The following is an 18,581-nucleotide window of genomic DNA, read 5'->3' as shown; positions in this document are numbered from 1 at the left end:
TCAACATCTATTTAAAAAGTGCAAGACAGCATTAAAGGTGACATTTCTAAGGAGGATAATCTTGTCTCCGTACAGATGGAGTGACTTGCTACTCATCCTGCATGGACTGATTAGTTGTGTTGAAGTTCAGTGTATTTGGGTCAATGTGATTGTACCCCATCTGATTGCAGGATAACCCAAGGTTATAATGCAACTGGTTTGGGGAGCATGGTTATGCTGGGGAATTCAGGGTGGTGGGTTTGGAAAGCATGCTGATACCAGGGAGTTCAATTCAATTTGTCCTTTGGATCCACATGTACCGTTGGAATCGGGAAGAAGAATCCCAGCAACCAACGCTTCCCGAACACATCCTGAAGATTAACCCCCCACGGAGTGCAGCGTACCGCGGGCATCCCTTTCTTCAGGTGGTACCAGGTACGACCTCGAGCCACCAAAAGAATCTGTTGGCAGCAGAACCCAGCGCAGGTGAGCCCAATCCCTAACCAGATGTACAGCATCAGGACGAGGAACAACTGAAACGAAGGGATCATACTGAAGAAGAAGTGAAAGAAGGAGAGGGGAAGGAGAGTGAGAAAGGTGAGAGGATTCTCAAAGGAGAGATGGTATTCCACACTTAGGTACGCTACACCTACCACTAAGGAATAGAGACAGACAATAGAGGTGTACCATCCAAACATCAGAAAGTAACGCATGTTCCTGTTCCCGATACAGTTTGCTGTAAAGAAGCAATGGTGGTCCCGCCTCAGGATAACTTTGCTGCACAACTTGCAGAAGTGGCTGCCTGGTTGTAGGGTTTCGTTCCCATCGGGGAAGGGCTTGCTGCTCTGTAGGCTCTCTGATGGGTACCACAGGATCAAGAAGTAGTTCCCCAGAACATTAACTGAGATGTAGAGAAAGAAAGTGAAATGGCAGCCACAGTATGACCATGGCCTTCTGAAGTCATCAGCAAAAATAGTGGGAATGAAAACAAAACTCTGAAGGATCATGGTGGTGATGGAGACTCCAAGAAAGTACGAGGGAGCTACAGTATTTAAGATCCTCAGTTTCAGCATCCTGGACCATTCCTTCCTGCAAAAGGAAATAGACACAGTGAATCACAGCAAATCTTCCTGATAAGTGAAGGGACAGGACACTGGTTTAAAATTGAAAACAATGCAGTTTATAGGCTGATATCTGGAAGTCTTTAATGTTGGGAAAGGATGTGACAGATAGAAACAGACTTTCAAGTAGTTGAGGGTTTAGAATAAGGAACTGTAGACACAACGTTAAATGACAAAGATTTTTAGGCTGTGGGATTCACTCATGGTAACTGAGGCAGAAACTACGTCAGTGTTAAATTGGATATCTGGATGGAGGAATGTGGGAACAGGTGGGTCAATGCGATAAGGACTTCCTGCTCGGGTGTAAGGTAAAAGAATCAATGTGGTTGACTCTTAAATGTTCTTTGAAATAACCTAGCAAGCTACTCAGTTGTACCAAATCACTACAGAAAAGTTAGAAGTAATGAAAGCAGATGGACCACCCGGCATTGACCTAGGCATCAGAAATGACCACCAGGCCTTTTGACCCTGCAAAGTCCTTTTTACTAACACTGGGGGCTTGTGCCAAAACCGGGAGAGCTGTCCCACAGCCTTGTCAAACAAGATAGTCATACTCACAAATCACACCTTAAAACGCCCCAAACATCACCCTTACTATTCCTGGGTATGTCTTGTCCCACTGAGAGGACAGACCTACCAGAGGTGGCAGCACAGTGACATACAGTCGAGACAGAGTTGCTCTGGAAGCCCCTTAACATTAACTCCAGACCCTATGAAGTTTCATGGAATCAGGTCAAACATGGGCAAGGGAACCTCTTGCTGATTACCACCTACCACCCATCACCCACCCTAGCCTCCCCCCCTCCTCCTCAGCTGATGAATCAGTGCTCCTCCAAGTTGAACACCAACTGGAAGAAGCACTGAGGGTGGCAAGGGCGCAGAATGTACTCTGGGTGGGGACTTCAATGTCCATCACTAAGAGTGACTCAGTAGCACCACTACTGACCGAGCTGGCCGAGTCCTAAAGGACATAGCTGCTAGACTGGGTCTGCGACAGGTGGTGAGGGAACCAAGAGGGAAAACTACTTGACTTCATCCTCACTAATCTACCTGTCCTCTTTGTGTGCTGTAAATTGTGAATGTTTCTATGTAACTCAATTTATCCACCTTGGTTCTGTAACACTGTAATAGCCCTGCCTAATAAAAAGTTATCTATCTCAGTGTTGAAAGCTCCATTGACTCTCAGTCTTGACTGCTTTTTGGGGGTAAATTTCAGATTTGCACTTTGTGAGGCAGTGCTTTCTGACATCAGCTCTGAATGACCCAGCTATTCTGCATGGAGCCACCATTGGAAATAGTTACTCTTCATTTACGCTATCAAATCTTTTGATCATTTTTGAACACCTTGATTAATATCACCGTCTCAATCACAGACAGGAAGTCTGTCCATGACAGTATCGGTTGGAGTGACCACCACGCAGTCCTTGTAGAGACAAAGTCCCACCTTCACACTGAGGATACCATCTGTCAGGCTGTGTGGCATGACCACCATGCTAACTGGGATAGATTTCGAACTGATCTAGCAACTGGGCATCCATGAGGCCCTGTGGGCCATCAGCAGCAGGAGAACTGAAATTGAACACAGTCTGTAACCTCATGAGCATGTCCCTCACTCTACCATTACCATCAAGCCAGGGATCAACTCTGGCTCAATGAAGAGTGCAGAGGGCATGTCAGGAGCAGCACCCGGCATGTCCCTCACTCTACCATTACCATCAAGCCAGGGATCAACTCTGGCTCAATGAAGAGTGCAGGAGGGCATGTCAGGAGCAGCACCAGACATACTCAGCAGTGCCGCAATACCAAAGGAATGATGTCAGGACAAGGGAGGGAGCCGATTGGTAGCTGGTGGGTAGGTTGTATTTTCCCCACTTTAAGGTGAGATTACAGAAGGTAACTTGGCTTAAATTTAAGGAAATAGTTTTTTAATTAAGAACAAATAAAAGGTATGGCAAGGGAGCTCAGTCCCGTGTGTTGTACGGCCTGCAGCGTGTGGGAATTCTTAGACACTCCTTGCAGTCTGGATGACCACATGTGCAGCAAATGCCACCGCCTTGACCAGCTTGAACAATGGGTTTCAGAGCGTCAGCGTCAGCTGGAGACACAGCGGAGCTTCTGCAAGGCTGAGGGTTACGTGGATAGATGTGGTCACTCCGCAGCTAAAGGAAGGGCAATCAGAGAGGTAATGGGTGACCTCCAGTCAGAAGAAGGGAGGCAGGCGGATAGCCAGGAAAGCCCCAGAGTGTATTTCACTCAAGAACCGTTTTTCCTCTGTTGGAAAACGGTGAGGGTGAAGGTTCCTCTCGAGAGTGCAGCCAGAGCCAAGCTGACTGCATTGTGGCTGATCCAGCTGCTCAGTGCAGGAGGAAGTAGTGGTAGGGGATTGGTTAGTGAGGTGTGTAGGCAGGCGCTTCTGTGGCCATAGACATGACTCCAGGATGGTGTGTTGCCTCCTTGGTGCCAGGGTCAAGGGTATCACAGAGCGGCTGCAGGACATTCTGAAGGGGAAGGGTGAACTGTCACAGATCGTGGTTCACATTGGTACCAACGACATAGCTAGAAAGAGGGATAAGGTCCTGCAACAAGAATTTAGGGAGCTAGGTAACAGATTAAAAAGCAGGACCTCTAAGGTTGTAACCTCTGGATTATTCCCTGTGCCATGTGCTAGTGAGTATAGGAATAGAGGGATAGACAGGATGAATGTGTGGCTAAAGAGATGGTGCAGAAGGGAGAACTTTAGTTTCTTGGAACACTGGGTCTATTGCTGGTGAAGGTGGGGCCTGTATAAGTCGGACGGGCTACACCTGAACAGGAACGGGACCAACATCCTTGCAGGGAGGCTTGTTAGGGCTGTTGGGGGTGTGGGACGGGTGAGGGGAGGTTAAACTAATTTGGCAGGGGTGTGGGATACAGACTGGAGATCCAATAGGGGGTGATGCACAGCCAAATATAGAAAAGAAACTAAGTCAGTCTGGAAGGCAGAGCAAATACAGACCTGTTAAGGCACAAGGAAATAATGCAATGCTGGACTACATCTAATTTAACGCAAGGAGTCTTACACGTAAAGCAGATGAATTGAGGGGTGTTAACACATAGGAATATGATATTGTTGCTATCACAGAGACATGGTTGGGGGAAGGGCAGGACTGGCAGCTCAATATTCCATGGTATAGAATCTTCAGGCGTGACAGGGGTTGGGGAGGGGGCTGGTAGTAAGGAGGGATGATATCTTAGAAGGTTCCTCAAATGAGGCCACATGGGTAGAACTTAAAAACAAAAAGGGGGCAGTCACTTTGCTGGGAGCGTACTATAGGCCTCCAAACAGTTGGGGGAGATAGAGGAGCAGATATGTAGGCAAATCTCAGAGAAGTGTTAAAATAATAGGGTAATAATAGAAGGGAATTTCAACTTCCCCAATATTAACTGGGATAGTCTTAATGTGAAAGGCTTAGAGGAGGCAAAATTCTTACAGTGCATCCAGGAGAGTTTTTTGAGCCGGTACATAGAAAGTCCTACAAGAGAAGGGGCGGAACTGGACCTGGACAAGCTGTGTGAGTGGGCAAATGCATGGCAGTTGCAGTATAATGTGGATAAATGTGAGGTTATCCATTTTGGTAGCAAAAACAGAAAGGCAGATTATTATCTGAATGGCTATAAATTGAGAGAGGGGAATGTGTAACGAGACCTGGGTGTCCTTGTACACCAGTCACTGAAGGTAAGCATGTAGGTGCAGCAGGCGGTGAAGAAGGCAAATGGTTTGTTGGCCTTCATAGCCAGAGGATTCGAGTACAGGAACAGGGATATCTTGCTGCAATTATACAGGGACTTGGCAAGACCACATCTGGAATATTGTGTGCAGTTTTGGTCTCCTTATCTGAGGGAGGATGTTCTTGCTATAGAGGGGATGCAGTGAAGGTTTAGCAGACTGATTCCTGGGATGGCGGGACTGACATATGAGGAGAGCTTGAGTCGGTTAGGATTATATTCACTGGAGTTCAGAAGAATGAGGGGGAAATCTCATAGAAACCTATAAAATTCTAACAGGACTAGACAGGGTAGATGCAGGAAGGATGTTCCCGATGGTGGGGGTGTCCAGAACCAGGGGTCACAGTCTGAGGATATGGGGTAGACCATTTAGGACTGAGATGAGGAGAAATTTCTTCACCCAGAGAGTGGTGAGCCTGTGGAATTCATTATCACAGAAAGTAGTTGAGGCCAAAACATTGTATGTTTTCAAGAAGGAGTTAGATATAGCTCTTGGGGTGAAAGGGATCAAAGGATCTGGGGAGAAAGTGGGAGCAGGCTATCGATTTGGATGATCAGCCATGATCATAATGAATGGCGGAGCAGGCTCGAAGGGCCGAATGGCCTACTCCTGCTCCTAGTTTCTATGTTTCTATGTTTCTAATCTTAGGGAATGAAGCCGGGCAAGTGGTAGAAGTGTCAGTGGGGGAGCATTTCGGGGATAGTGATCATAACTCCATAAAATTTAAGGAAGTTATGGAAAAGGACAAAGATGAAGTGGAAATAAAGGTCTTGAATTAGGGGAAGGCCGATTTCAATGTGATAAGACAGGATCAGGCCAAAGTGGAACAAAAACAGAAAATGCTGGAAAGACTCTGACAAGGAGTCATAAGGACTCTGTCCACCCCCCACCCCCACCCGCCCCCCCACCCCCGCCACACACAGGTGCTGTCAGACCTGCTGAGCTTTTCCAGCAATCTGTTTTTGTTTCAGATTTCCAGCATCTGCAGGATTTTGCTTTTATTTGGCCAAAGTGGACTGGGAGCAGCTACTCGTAGGAATGTCTACATCAGAGCAGTAGAAGTCATTCAAAAAGGAAATGGCGAGAGTTCAGGGCCAACATGTTCCCATAAAGGTGAAGGGTGGGGCCAACAAGTCCAGGGAACCCTGGATGTTAAGGAATATAGAGAATTGGATAAGGGAAAAAAAGGAGGCTTATGGCAGATACAGGGGGCTGAAAACAGCAGATGCCCTAGAGGAGTATTGAAAGTGGAGGGGGTGTACTTAAAAAAGTAATTAGGAGAGTAATGATGGGGCATGAAAAAACACTGGCTGGCAAGATAAAGGAAAATCCCAAGGCATTTTATAAATATATTAAGGGCAAGAGGATAACCAGGGAAAGAGTAGGGCCCATTAGGGACCAAAGTGGCAATCTGTGTGGAGCCAGAGAACGTAGGTTACTTTTCATCTGTGTTCACGATGGAGAAGGACAACATAGGTGTAGAAATCAGGGAGGGGGACTGTGATATACCTGAACAAATTAGCATTGAAAGGGAGGAGGTATTAATAGTTTTAATGGGCTTAAAAGTGGATAAATCCCTAGGCCCAGATGAGATGTATCCCAGGCTGCTGTGTGAGGCAAGGGAGGAGATAGCAGGGGCTCTGACACTAATTTTCAAATCCTCTCTGGCCACAGGACAGGTGCCAAAGGACTAGAGGACAGTGAGTGTGGTACCATTATTCAACAAGGTAGTAGGGATAAGGATAGTAGGGATGAGGGTAGTGCAGTTGATGTAGTCTACATGGACTTCAGTAAGGTTTTTGACAAAGTCCTGCATGGGAGACTGGTCAAGCAGGTAAGAGCCCATTGAATCCAGGGCAATTTGACAAATTGGATCCAAAATTGGCTTAGTGGCACGAAGCAGAGGGTGATGGTCGAAGGTTGTTTTTGCGATTGGAAGCCTGTGACGAGTGATGTACCACAGGGATCAGTGCTGGATCCCTTGCTGTTGTAGTGTACATTAATGATTTAGACGTCAATATAGGAGGTATGATCAGTAAGTTCGCAGATGACATGAAAATTGGTGGTGTCGTAAACAATGAAGAGAAAGCCTTAGATTACAGGATGATATAGATGGGCTGGTAAGATGGGCAGAGCAGTGACAAATGGAATTTAATCCTGAGAAGTGTGAGGATGAACACAGCAAGGGAGTACACAGTGAATGGTAGGACCCTAGAAAGTACAGAGAATCAGAGGGACCTTGGTCTACATGTCCATAGATCCCTGAAGGCAGCAGTGCAGGTAGATAAGGTGGTTAAGAAGGCATATGGGATACCTGCCTTTATTAGCTGAGGCATAGAATATAAGAGCAGGGAGGTTATGTTGGAACTGCATAAAATACTAGTTCGGCCACAGCTGGAGTACTGTGTGCAGTTCTGATCGCCACACTATAGGAAGGATGTGATTGCACTGGAGAGGGTGCAGAGGAGATTCAGGATATGGCCTGGGCTGGAGTGTTTCAGTTATGAAGAGAGACTGGATAGGCTGAGGCTGTTTTCCTTAGAGCAGAGAAGGCTGAGGGGAGACCTGATAGGGGTATACAAAATTGTGTGGGCATAGGTAGGGCAGATAGGAAGAAATAAAAACAAAAAAACTGCGGATGCTGGAAATCCAAAACAAAAACAGAATTACCTGGAAAAACTCAGCAGGTCTGGCAGCATCGGCGGAGAAGAAAAGAGGCAACAACCCTCACAACCTTTAAGAAGTATTTAGATGAACACTTGAAATGCTAAAGCATACAGGTCTACAGGCCAAGTGCTGGAAAATGGGATTAGAATAGATAGGGGATTGATGGCTGGCACGGACATGATGGGCCGAAGGGCCTGTTTCTGTGCTGTATAACTCTATGACTCTATACCTAAAATGAGGTGTCAACATGGTGAAACACAACACAGGACTTCTTGTATGCCAAACAGCAAAGTCAGCATGCAATAGATGCAGTTAAGTGATCCCCCAACCAACGGATCAGATCTGAGCTCTGCAGTCCTGCTACATCCAGTCCTAAATGGTGGTGGGCAATGAAACAACTCAATTGGAGGAAGAGGATCCACAATTATCCCCATCCTCAATGATAGTGATCCCAGCACGTCAGTGCAAAGACAAAGGCTGAAGCATTCACAACCATTTTCAATCAGAGGTGTCAAGTTGATGATCAATCTTGGTCTCCACTGGACGTCCCCAGCATCACAGATACCAACTCGATTCAGTCTCCTCAAGAAACTGCTGAAGGCACTGGATACCGCAAAGGCTATGGACCCTGACAACTTCCCAGCAATAGTACTGAAGACTTGTGCTCCAGAACTTACCATGCCCCTAGCCAAGCTGTTCCAGTAAAACTACAACACTAGCATCAATATGACAATGTAGAAAATTAACAAAGTGAGTGTTAGTCCTATAGAAAGAGAGCCTGGCAAATTAATAATGGAAAATAAGGAGATGGCAGATAATTGAACTGGTATTTTGCATCGGTCTCCACTATAGAGGATGCAAGTAAAGTCCCAGAAATAGCTGTAAATCAGGAAATGGAAGGGACAGAGGAACTCAAGAAAATTACAATCACCAGGGAAGTGGTACTGAGTAAAGGGTACTGACAAGTCCCCAGGTCCTGATGGACTTCATCCTAGGGCCTTAAAAGAAATGGCTAGGGAGATAGTTAATGCATCGGCTTTAATTTTCCAAAATTCCCTAGATTCAGGGAAGGTTTCATTCAATTGGAAAATAGCAAATGTGACTCCTTTATTCAAAAAGGGAGGGAGACAGAGAGCAGGAAACTACAGGCCAGTTAGATTAACATCTGTGAAAGGGAAAATGCTAGAAGTTATTATTAACAGTATTATAGCAGGGTACTGAGAAAAATTCAAACTAATCAGGCAGAGTCAGAGACTGAGTCAATATGGTTTTGTGAGAGGAAAATCTTGTTTAACTAATTTATTGGAGTTCTTTGAAAAAGTAACAGGCTGTGATGAAGGGGAACTGGATGTAATGTATTTAGATTTCTGGAAAGCATTTGATAAGGTGCCACATTAAGGGTTATTGTAAACAATTAAAGCTCTTGGTGTAGAGGGTAACATTTTGGCATGGATAGAAGATTGGCTAGCTAACAGGAAACAGAGAGTAGGCATAATTTAATTTAATTTAGCAACTAACTAAAAGTTGCTCTTTGGGTTGGGAGAAGATGAGTTTTAGTCCAGATTTAAAACTGGTGTTATACAGGCTCTGCTTGCAGCTGCAGCTAGTTAATTAGTTAACTGGCTTAAACAAGTTTCCAGAAGCTCGATTCAGACAGCAGAAAGCAGGTCATCTACCGTGCTGATTCTGTCTGCATCAGAGTGCTTCAGTTGGAGTTTGGTGAGAGAGTGAGTTAGGTGAAGAGGGAAGGAGGTGATCCTTTCATTTTTTATCTTTCTACCTTTCCTCAGTAAGAAGAGCAGTGGCCTTGGTAAGTAGGACCTGGTGAGTATTTCTTCTGTCCTTGATATTCTCTAAACTAGAGTAAGTAAAAGTAAAGGGAGTAATTTAACAGTAAGTCATGGCAGGGTAGCTCAGCCAAGTGGAATGCTACTCCTGTGCAATGTGGGAAGTCAGAGACACTTCCAGTGTTCAGGGCGACCAAGTGTTTTGGAAGTGTCTCCAGCTGCAGCTACTCGAAATCTGCATTTCAGAGCTGGAGCTGGGGCTGGAGTCACTGTGGAGCATCTGCAAGGATGAGATCTTCGTACAGTGAGGTGGTGAAACTGTGCACAGGCAGAAAGGGAATGGGTAACTGCCAGCCAGAGTAGAAGCACCAGGCAGGTAGTGCAGGGGTCCCCTGGGTCCATCTCCCTCTCTAACAGATTTTCTGTTTAGGATACTGCTGGGGGAGATGATTTCTCAGGGAATGCAGCAAGAGTCAAGTCCCAGGCCCCATGACTGGCTCAGCTGTACAGGGGTGGGAGGGGTGGGAGAAGAATGGGAAAGCAATAGTGATAGGGGGTTCTATCGTAAAGGAAACAAATAGATGTTTCTGCGGCCACAGACGTGACACCAGGATGGTGTGCTGCCTCCCTGATGCCAGGGTCAAGGGTGTCACTGAGCAGCTGCAGGACATTCTGAAGGGGGAGGGGGAACAGTCAGAGGTCGTGGTCCATATCGGTACCAACGACGTAGGTAAAAAGAGGGATGAGCTCCTGAAAGCAGAATATAGGGATCTAGGAAATAAATTAAAAAGCAGGACCTCAAAGGTAGTAATCTCAGGGTTACTCCCAGTGCCATGTGCTAGTGAGATCAGGAATAGGAGAATAGACCAGATGAATGTGTGGCTGGAGAGATGGTGTAGGAGGGAGGGATTTAGACTCCTGAGGCATTGGGACTGATTCTGGGGAAGATGGGACCTGTACAAGCTGGACGGGTCACTCCCCAGCAGGACCAGGACCAATATCTTCACTTGTACTGCAGGGAAGGGTTTAAACTAGAGTGGCAGGGGGTGGGAACCTGAGCGGGAGACACAAGAGAGCAAAACACAGAAAGGAATGAAAGACAGGAAACTAAAAAGCAAAAGTGAAAGGCAGAGGAAACAAGCGCTAGCAGCAAATAGGGCCATAGTACAAAAAACTGTATAAAAATGTTAAAAAAGACAAGCCTAAAGGCACTGTATCTGAATGTACCGAGCATTCACAATAAGATAAACAAATTAACAGCACAAATAGATGTAAACGGGTACGATATGTTTGCAATTACAGAGACATGGGTGCAGGGTGACCAAGGCTGGGAACTGAATACCCAAGGGTACTCGATATTTAGGACGGGCAGGCAAAAATGAAAAGGAGGTGGCGTGGGGTTGTTAGTTAGGGATGAAATCAGTGCGATAGTGAGAGAGGATATTGGCTCAGAAAATCTAGATGTAGAATCAGTCTGGGTGGAGCTAAGAAGCAACAAGGGATGGAAAACATTAGTGGGAGTTGTCTTTAGGCCTCCAAACAGTAGTGGTAAGGTAGGGGACGGCATTAAACAGGAAATTAAAGATGCATGTACCATGGGTGCTATGGTAATCATAGTTGACTGTAATATATATATATAGACTGGGCAAAGCAAATTAACAATAATACTGTGGTGGGTGAATTCCTGGAGTGTGTAGGAGATGGTTTTTTAGACCAGTATGTCAAGGAACCAACTAGGGAACAAGCTATCCTAGATTTGGTATTGTGCAATGAGAAGGATTTAATTAATAATCTTGTTGTGCTGGGTCCTTTAGGGAGCAGTGACCATAATGTGATAGAATTCTTCATTAGGATGGAAAGTAAAGTAACCTGATCTGAAACTAAGATCCTAAATCTTAACAAAGGAAACTACAAAGGTACGAGGTGTGAGTTGGCTGAAATAGATTGGGGAACTTCATTAAGAGACATGATGGTCAATAGCAAATGGCTAACATTTAAGGAAGGAATGTATGCATTGTAACAGTTATACATTCCTTTCTGTTGCAAAAACACAACAGGAAAAGCAGCCCAAACATGGCTAGCAAAAGAAATTAAGAATAGTATTAGGTCCAAAGAGGAGTCATATGAAGTTGCTAGAAAAAATAGCAAGCCTGGGAATTGGGAGCAGTTTAGAATTCAGCAAAGGAGGACCAAGAGATTGATTGAAGGGAAAAATAGAGTATGAGAGTAAACTTGCAAGGAACATAAAAGCAGACTGTAAAAGCTTCTGTAAGTATGTAAAAAGAAAAAGATTGGTGAAGACAAATGTAGGTCCCTTACAGTCTGAAATGTGAGAATTTATAATAGAGAACAAGGAAATGGCAGAGCAATTAAACAACTACTTTAGTTCTGTCTTCAAGGAGGAAGAGACAAATAACTTCCCAGAAATACTAGGGAACCAAGAGTCTAGTGAGAAGGAGGAATTGAAAGAAATTAGTATTAGTAAACCAATAGTGCTGGAGAAATTAATGGGACTTAAATCCCCAGGGCCTGATAATCTACATCCCAGGATACAAAAGGAGGTGGCCATGGAAATAGTGGATGTGTTGGTTGTCATCTTCGAAAAATCTGCCGATTCTGGAGCAGTCCTGGCAGATTGGAGGATGCCAAATGTAACCCCACTATTTAAGAAAAAGGAGGCAGAAAACAAGGAATTACAGACTGGTTAGCCTAACATCAGTAGTAGGGAAAGTGCTAGAGCTGATTATAAAGGATGTGATAACAGGACACTTAGAAAATATCAACGAGATTAGACAAAGTTAACATGGAATTATGAAAGTGAAATCACGTTTGACAAACCTACTGGAGTTTTTGAGGATGTAACTAGCAGAATAGATAAGGGAGAACCAGTGGATGTGGTGTATTTGGCTTTTCAGAAAGCTTTTAATAACGTCCCACATAAGAAGTTAGTGTGTAAAATTAAAGCACGTGGGATTGGGGGTAATATATTGGCATGGATTGAGAATTGGTTAGCAGACAGGAAACAGAGAGCAGGAATAAATGGGTCTTTTTCGGAGTGGCAGGTGGTAACTAGTGGGGTACCGTAGGGATCAGTGCTTGGGTCCCAGCTGTTCACAATATATATCAATGATTTGGGTGAGGGAACCAAATGTAATATTTTCAAGTTCGCTGATCACACAAAACTAGGAATGTGAGTGGTGAGGAGGGTGTTAAGAGGCTTCAAGGTGATTTGGACAGGTTGAGTGAGTGAGCAAATACATGGCAGATGCAGTATAACGTGGATAAGTGCAAAGTTATCCACTTCGGTAGGAAAAACAGTATTATTTAAATGGTGATAGATTGGGAAATGTTGATGTACAAAGAGACCTGGGTGTCCTTGTACACCAATCACTGAAAGCAAGCATGCAGGTGCAGCAAGCAGTTAGGAAGGCAAATGGTATGCTGCCCTTCATTGCGAGAGGATTTGAGTGCAGGAGCAAGGATGTCTTACTGCAGCTGTACAGGGCCTTGGTGAATCCATACCTGGAGTATTGTGTAATATAAAAGCAAAATACTGCGGATTCTGGAAATCTGAAACAAAAACAAAAATGCTGGAAAAACTCTGCAGGTTTCATATCATCTATGGAGAGAAAGACAGAGTTAACGTTTCCAGTCCATATGACTCTGCTTCAGTACTCTGAAGTAGTCATACAGACTCGAAACATTAACTCTGTCTTTCTGTCCATAGATGATATGAGACCTGCAGAGTTTTTCCAGCATTTTGTGTGCTGGTGTATTGTGTACAGTTTTGTTCTCATTACCTAAGAAAGGATATACTTGCCGTGGAGGGAGTGCAGCGAAGGTTCACCAGACAGATTCCTGGGTTGGCAAGATTGTCGTATAAGGAGAGATTAGGTTGACGAGACCTGTATTTACTGGAGTTTAGAAGAATGAGAGGGGATCTCATTGAAACATATAAAATTCAGACTGGACTGGACAGACTGGATGCAGGGATGATGTTTCCTCTGGCTGGGGGGGGAGGTCTAGAACAAGGGGCCACAGTCTCAAGATATGGGATAGGCCATTTAGGACTGAGATGAGGAGAAACTTCTTCACTCAGAGGGTGGTGAACCTGTGGGATTCTCTACCACAGAGGCTGTGGAGGCCAAGACACTGAATATATTGAAGAAGGAAATAGATAGATTTCTGGACTCTAAAGGCATCAAGGGATATGAGGCGAGAGCGGGAGTGCGGCATTGAGATAGAGGATCAACCAGGATCATATTGAATGGTGGAATAGGCTTGAAGGGCCAAATGACTTACTCCTGCTCCTATTTTCTATGTTTCTAAACAGGTCATTTTCTGGTTGGCAAGATATAATGAACAGTGTGTCACAGGGATCAGTACTGGGGCCTCAACCTTTTACAATGTATATAAATGACTTGAATGAAGGGACTGAAAGTATGGTTGTTGATATTTTTTGATGGCAGAAAGACATAGGAAAGTAAGATGTGAAAGGAGGCATCAAAGTGATATAGATCAGTGAGTGGGCAAATGGAATATACTGTGGGAAAATGTGAAATTGTCCATTTTGGCTGGTAAAATAAACAAGAAGCTGATTCTCTAAATGGTGAGAGATCGTAGATCTGAGATGCAGTGGGATCTGAGTGCCCTAGTGCATGAATTGCAAAAGATTTGTGTGCAGGCACAGCAAGTAATGAGCAAAGCTAAAGAATATTGTGATGGGAATTGAATACAAAAGTAGGGAGGTTATGCTTCAGTTATGGAGGGTATCGGTGAGACCACATCTGGAGTATAGTCTACAGTACTGGTCTCCTTATTTAAGGGAGGATGTAAAGGGGTTGGAAGCAGTTCAGGGAAGGTTTAATCATACCTGGAATGGACAGGTTGTCTTAGGAGCAAAAGTTGGACAGGTTAGGCTTGTATCTGCTGGGGTTTAAAAGAGAAAGAGGTGACCTGATTACAACATATAAGATCCTGAGGAGTCTTGACAGGGTGAATGTGGAGAGGGTGTTTCCTCTTGTGGGAGAATCTAGAGCTAGGGGTCACTGTTTAAAAATAAGAGGTCACTCATTTAAAACAGAGATGAGGATTTTTTTTCTCTCTGAGTGTCATGGGTTTTTGGAACTTCTTCCTGAAAAGGCGGTGGAAGCAGAGTCTTTGAATATTTTTAAGGCAGAGCTAGATAGATTCTTAATTAACAAGGGGGTGAAAGGTTATCGGGGGTGGGCAGGAATGTGGGGTTGAGGTTACAATCAAATCAGCCATGATCTTATTGAACGGTGGAGCAGGCTCGAGGGGCTGAATGGCCTCCTCCTGCTCCTAATTCGTATGTTCGTGTGTAAAGTGACAGCAGCTGTTTGGGACAAAGCCAAGTAATTTACTAGCACCTGTATTTCACTAGTAGGCAATAAAACCAAAGATAAACCACTTTCCACAGGATGGAGGCTGTATCAGTCATCCAGTAATGTTAAAAAAGTGTTAATTGCTGCCAAATCATCATCCTGAGTAACATTAAAACTCTATTCCGACTTTCCAAGTGCACAGAGCTACCTGACCTCGAGAAAACCAATGCCTTTTCCTAGCTTTTCCTGGAGTAGAAAAGTAACCATGAGCCAGTTAGTGCAGTCACAGTTGTACCAAGGATTACTCTGCAATTCTCAGCAGGCCAGAGCTTTATCTTCTTCAGACACTTACTGTAACATTTTACATAATTACAGTCTGTAATAGACCCGGCCAGGGAAAGGATTTCTGGGCTCTGTCAAAGTCAGGTATGGAGGTGCTGGATCCCGGGAATATCAGTGCCAGTCAGGAGGCTGGTTTCCGGACACTGTTCCTGGTGCTGAGCATTTTACAGGAAACAGGTTCGGGGCCCTGGCACTGGCACAGCTGCCTGTTCCTATGAGGAAGGCTCATGAGGCTCATTAAGAGCTTTGCTATTGGCCCTGGGATTTTCCAGTTGGCCTCCATTTTCCCAAAGCAATGGCGGGGAGAGGTTCATCTGCTGGAGGTGGACACCCACCAGGGCCAGTGCTCCAGGCAAGCCTACAGGCCCTTCCTTCCTGCCTGATGCAGCCAGATGCTGCCCTGTAGATGGATACCCCCCACTCATCTGTAGCAGCCTAGATTGGAGGCTGGTGGAGTGGAAGGTGAACCTCCATATTCAATGAATCATCCTTCACCACCTCCAGCAAGATGCCACCACCTAACACATCTTCCCCTCCCCTCCACTTTCAGCATTCTGAAGGGACTGTTCACTCTGGAACAGTCACCCCCAATATCCCCTCCCTACAACACCTTTCCATGCAAGCACAGAAGATGCAACAACACCTGCCCTTTTACCTCCACCTATCTCACTGTCCAAGGCCCCAAATACTACATCTATGTGAAACAGTGATTTATTTGTGCTTTGAGTTTGGTCAAATGTATTCTCTACTTACGATGCTGTCTCCTCTACACTGGGGAGACCAAATGCAGATTGAGTGCTGCTTTGGGAAACACCATCATTCAGTTTGAAAGTGTAACCCTGACTGTGCAGTTGCCTGCATTGTAACTCTCCACCTGCTTCTACACTGACCTCTCTGTCCTTGAGCCTCCCTATATTATTCCAATGAAGCTCAATGTTTGCTCGAGGAACAACACCTGATCTGTCAATTAGGCTTCCAGACTCAACAATGAGTTTAAACATTTCAGACTGTAATCTCTGTCCCAACTTCATTTTGTTTTTTGCAGGTTTTGGTTTTATCCTCACTTTTCTTTTGATTTTGCTTTTTGATGGTAATTGTTTATGATTCTCCCACTCATACCTCTAGACACCAACATATGAACTAGGGGCAGGAGTAGGCCACTCAGCCCCTTGAGCCTGCTCCGCCATTCAGTAAGATTATGGAAATGTTTAACGGTCTTACAAAGTGGTCGTGGTCAGTAAATTCATCTTCAAATATCATATCTCACCCACTATACCACTAGCCTCCACACTGCTCAATTCACCACAAACCCATCACTCACCTACCAATAAATTCAATCAATCAGGACTCACAACTAATGTACCTGTCTGTCCTAACCCCAATGGTGGACACAGTATTGCTCATTATGGAAGCAGTGGGGCTGAAATCATTGAAGCTGACAGTATCCTCATTCCCTCATCCATAATCACCCTCCTCATATTCCACTTCCTCCTCATCCCACACGCTCTACAAATTGAGAAACTGCTGATGATATAAGAATGCTCTTCTCCCTCTCCCCCTCACCACAACCTCCCCATTGCCCCTTTTCCCTCCAGATACCCAAGAACTGGAACCTGTCCAGGGAGTGGAGAAAGGTCCCAAAGGATAATGATGTTGAACATACAGTGTCATTGGCTCTCCCACTCCCAGCTACCAGCTCAGAGACTGACACTGTGCCTGATATAGAGGATAGTGTCGAGCTAGCTTTGACACTTTGGGAGGCACCAGGCACAAGGTGGCATGTGCCCACTCGCTGGAGGTTATGGTCATGTAGTGAGCATGGTTAACAGTGAGTGTGGTTAATGGTGAACATGATAAATGGTGAACATGGTTAACAGTGATTGTGGTTAATCCCATGCATGTTTAATCCTGAGCGAGTGATGGTGATAAATAGTACCTGATATACAATAGTTCTCTTTGTTCTTCTCCTTGTTCCCTCCCTCTATTGTCTCTTTTCTCACTCAATGTTGTTCTTTTGATCATTATTCCTGCTATTCCTTGTTTTTTATGTCTTTTTCCTTACCTTATTCCTGCTCTGACTCTGTATGTGCGTCTCTTTATCTGTCTCTTTCTTGCTGTCTCTCTGTGGGTCTCTTTCTCTCCCTGCGTCTTCTTTCTCTGTGCCTTTGTCTGTGTCACCAGTTTTCTCTCTCTCTCTCTGTCTCTCTCTCTCTGCCTGTCTCTGTGATTCTGTCTGTCTCTGTGTCTGTCAGTCTCTCTGTGTCTGTCTGTCTCTGTCTCTTTTTTTCTCTGTCTCTCTTTCTCTGTCTCTCGCTGTCTTTCCATCAATTTCTGTCTTCTGTCTGTTTCTCCTTCTGCCTTTGTCACTCTCTGATCTCTCTGTATTTCTCTCTCTCTGCCCCTATCTCTCTCTCTCTCTGCCTGTCTTTGTCTCTGTCTCTCTGTGTCTCTGTCTCTATGTCCCTCTCTCTCTGATGCTCTCTCTTTGTCTGTATATCTCTGTCTCTTCCTCCCTCTGATTCTTTCATCTCTCTCTCCGAGCTTTCTCACTCGGTCTCTTCGATCTCCCTCTCTTTATCTCTCTCTGTCTCTTTCTTCATCTCTCTATCTGTCTGTATGAGGATGCCTTTGTGTGTGTTTCTTTATGATTGCAGTGAGTCTGTATTCTAGCAGTCTGCTTCTATTGTTCTCTCTCTCTCTCTCTGCCATATCTGGCCCTTTTACAGACAGCCTTGCTGAAATAAGCAGACGATGTGAAGCCCTGTGCCTTTCTAAAGAGCTAAGAATAAATATCGGTGGTGGTGATAATGCTGGTTCTCTCACTGTCTTCCCTGCTGATGCTGTGGATCAGTTTTTGATGTGGTACCTGGATCTGGGGTGTGCTTGGCGTCCTTTCTTGTCTGGATCCGGTCTGGGTTTGAAGACTGCAGCTCAGGTCCTCCTGCCCTGCGATCTGTGCCCTTGCTGCTGGGCCTTGTGTTACACTGCTCCCCAACTGGCTGTTACTATAAACTGCAGCCTCCGCCCTGCCAATGGCTTCAATCACTTGCTGATCCACAATTCAACCAGTTCATCTCAGTCTCCATCTGCAACATTATCCTGGCCGTTTTTTTTACAGAATCGGACCTGTAGCTTTGCCATTTTTATCACGGAGTACAGGATCAGCACATCCATGGAATCATAAAAATCATACGGCGCAGAAGGAGGCCATTTGGTCCATCGTATCTGTGCTAGCTCTTGGAATGAGTGACTAATTAGTCCCGTTCTCTGCTCTTTCCCCATAGCTCTGCATTTTCTTTTCCTCCTGAAATCAGTCTCTTTTGAAGATTACTAATGAATCTGCTTCTGTCAGCCTTTCAAGCAGCACATTCCAGATCACAACTCCCTGTATAAAAAAAGTTTCCTCATCTCACACCTCTGGTTCCTTTGCCACGTTCATGTCTGAATCATAGGATTCTGTATGAAGTCCCGCTCCAGAGCCTGAACACAAAACTCAAGGCTGGCACTCCAGTGCAGTACTGAGGGAGTGCTGCACTGTTGGAGATGCTGTCTTCTGGATGATGTCCCATCTGCC

General features: G+C 45.0%; 1 protein-coding gene across 1 annotated transcript; it reads right to left on the bottom strand.

Annotated features, from left to right (window-relative positions):
- Positions 1 to 266: 266 nt before the first annotated feature.
- Positions 267 to 17,911, bottom strand: zdhhc22 (zinc finger DHHC-type palmitoyltransferase 22). Its single transcript, XM_041214240.1, has 2 exons — positions 17,874 to 17,911; positions 267 to 1,068 (listed from the first exon to the last, which is right to left on the bottom strand). Exon 2 carries the CDS (start codon positions 1,050 to 1,052, stop codon positions 267 to 269), a length of 786 nt encoding a protein of 261 aa, XP_041070174.1. The 5' UTR covers positions 1,053 to 1,068; positions 17,874 to 17,911.
- Between the last annotated feature and the right edge of the window lie 670 nt (positions 17,912 to 18,581).

This window comes from Carcharodon carcharias, chromosome 20, assembly GCF_017639515.1.
Source record: "Carcharodon carcharias isolate sCarCar2 chromosome 20, sCarCar2.pri, whole genome shotgun sequence".
NCBI lineage: Eukaryota > Metazoa > Chordata > Chondrichthyes > Lamniformes > Lamnidae > Carcharodon > Carcharodon carcharias.
The sequence above is the reverse complement of the archived record's forward strand: the minus strand, read 5'-3'. Positions and strand labels throughout refer to the sequence as shown.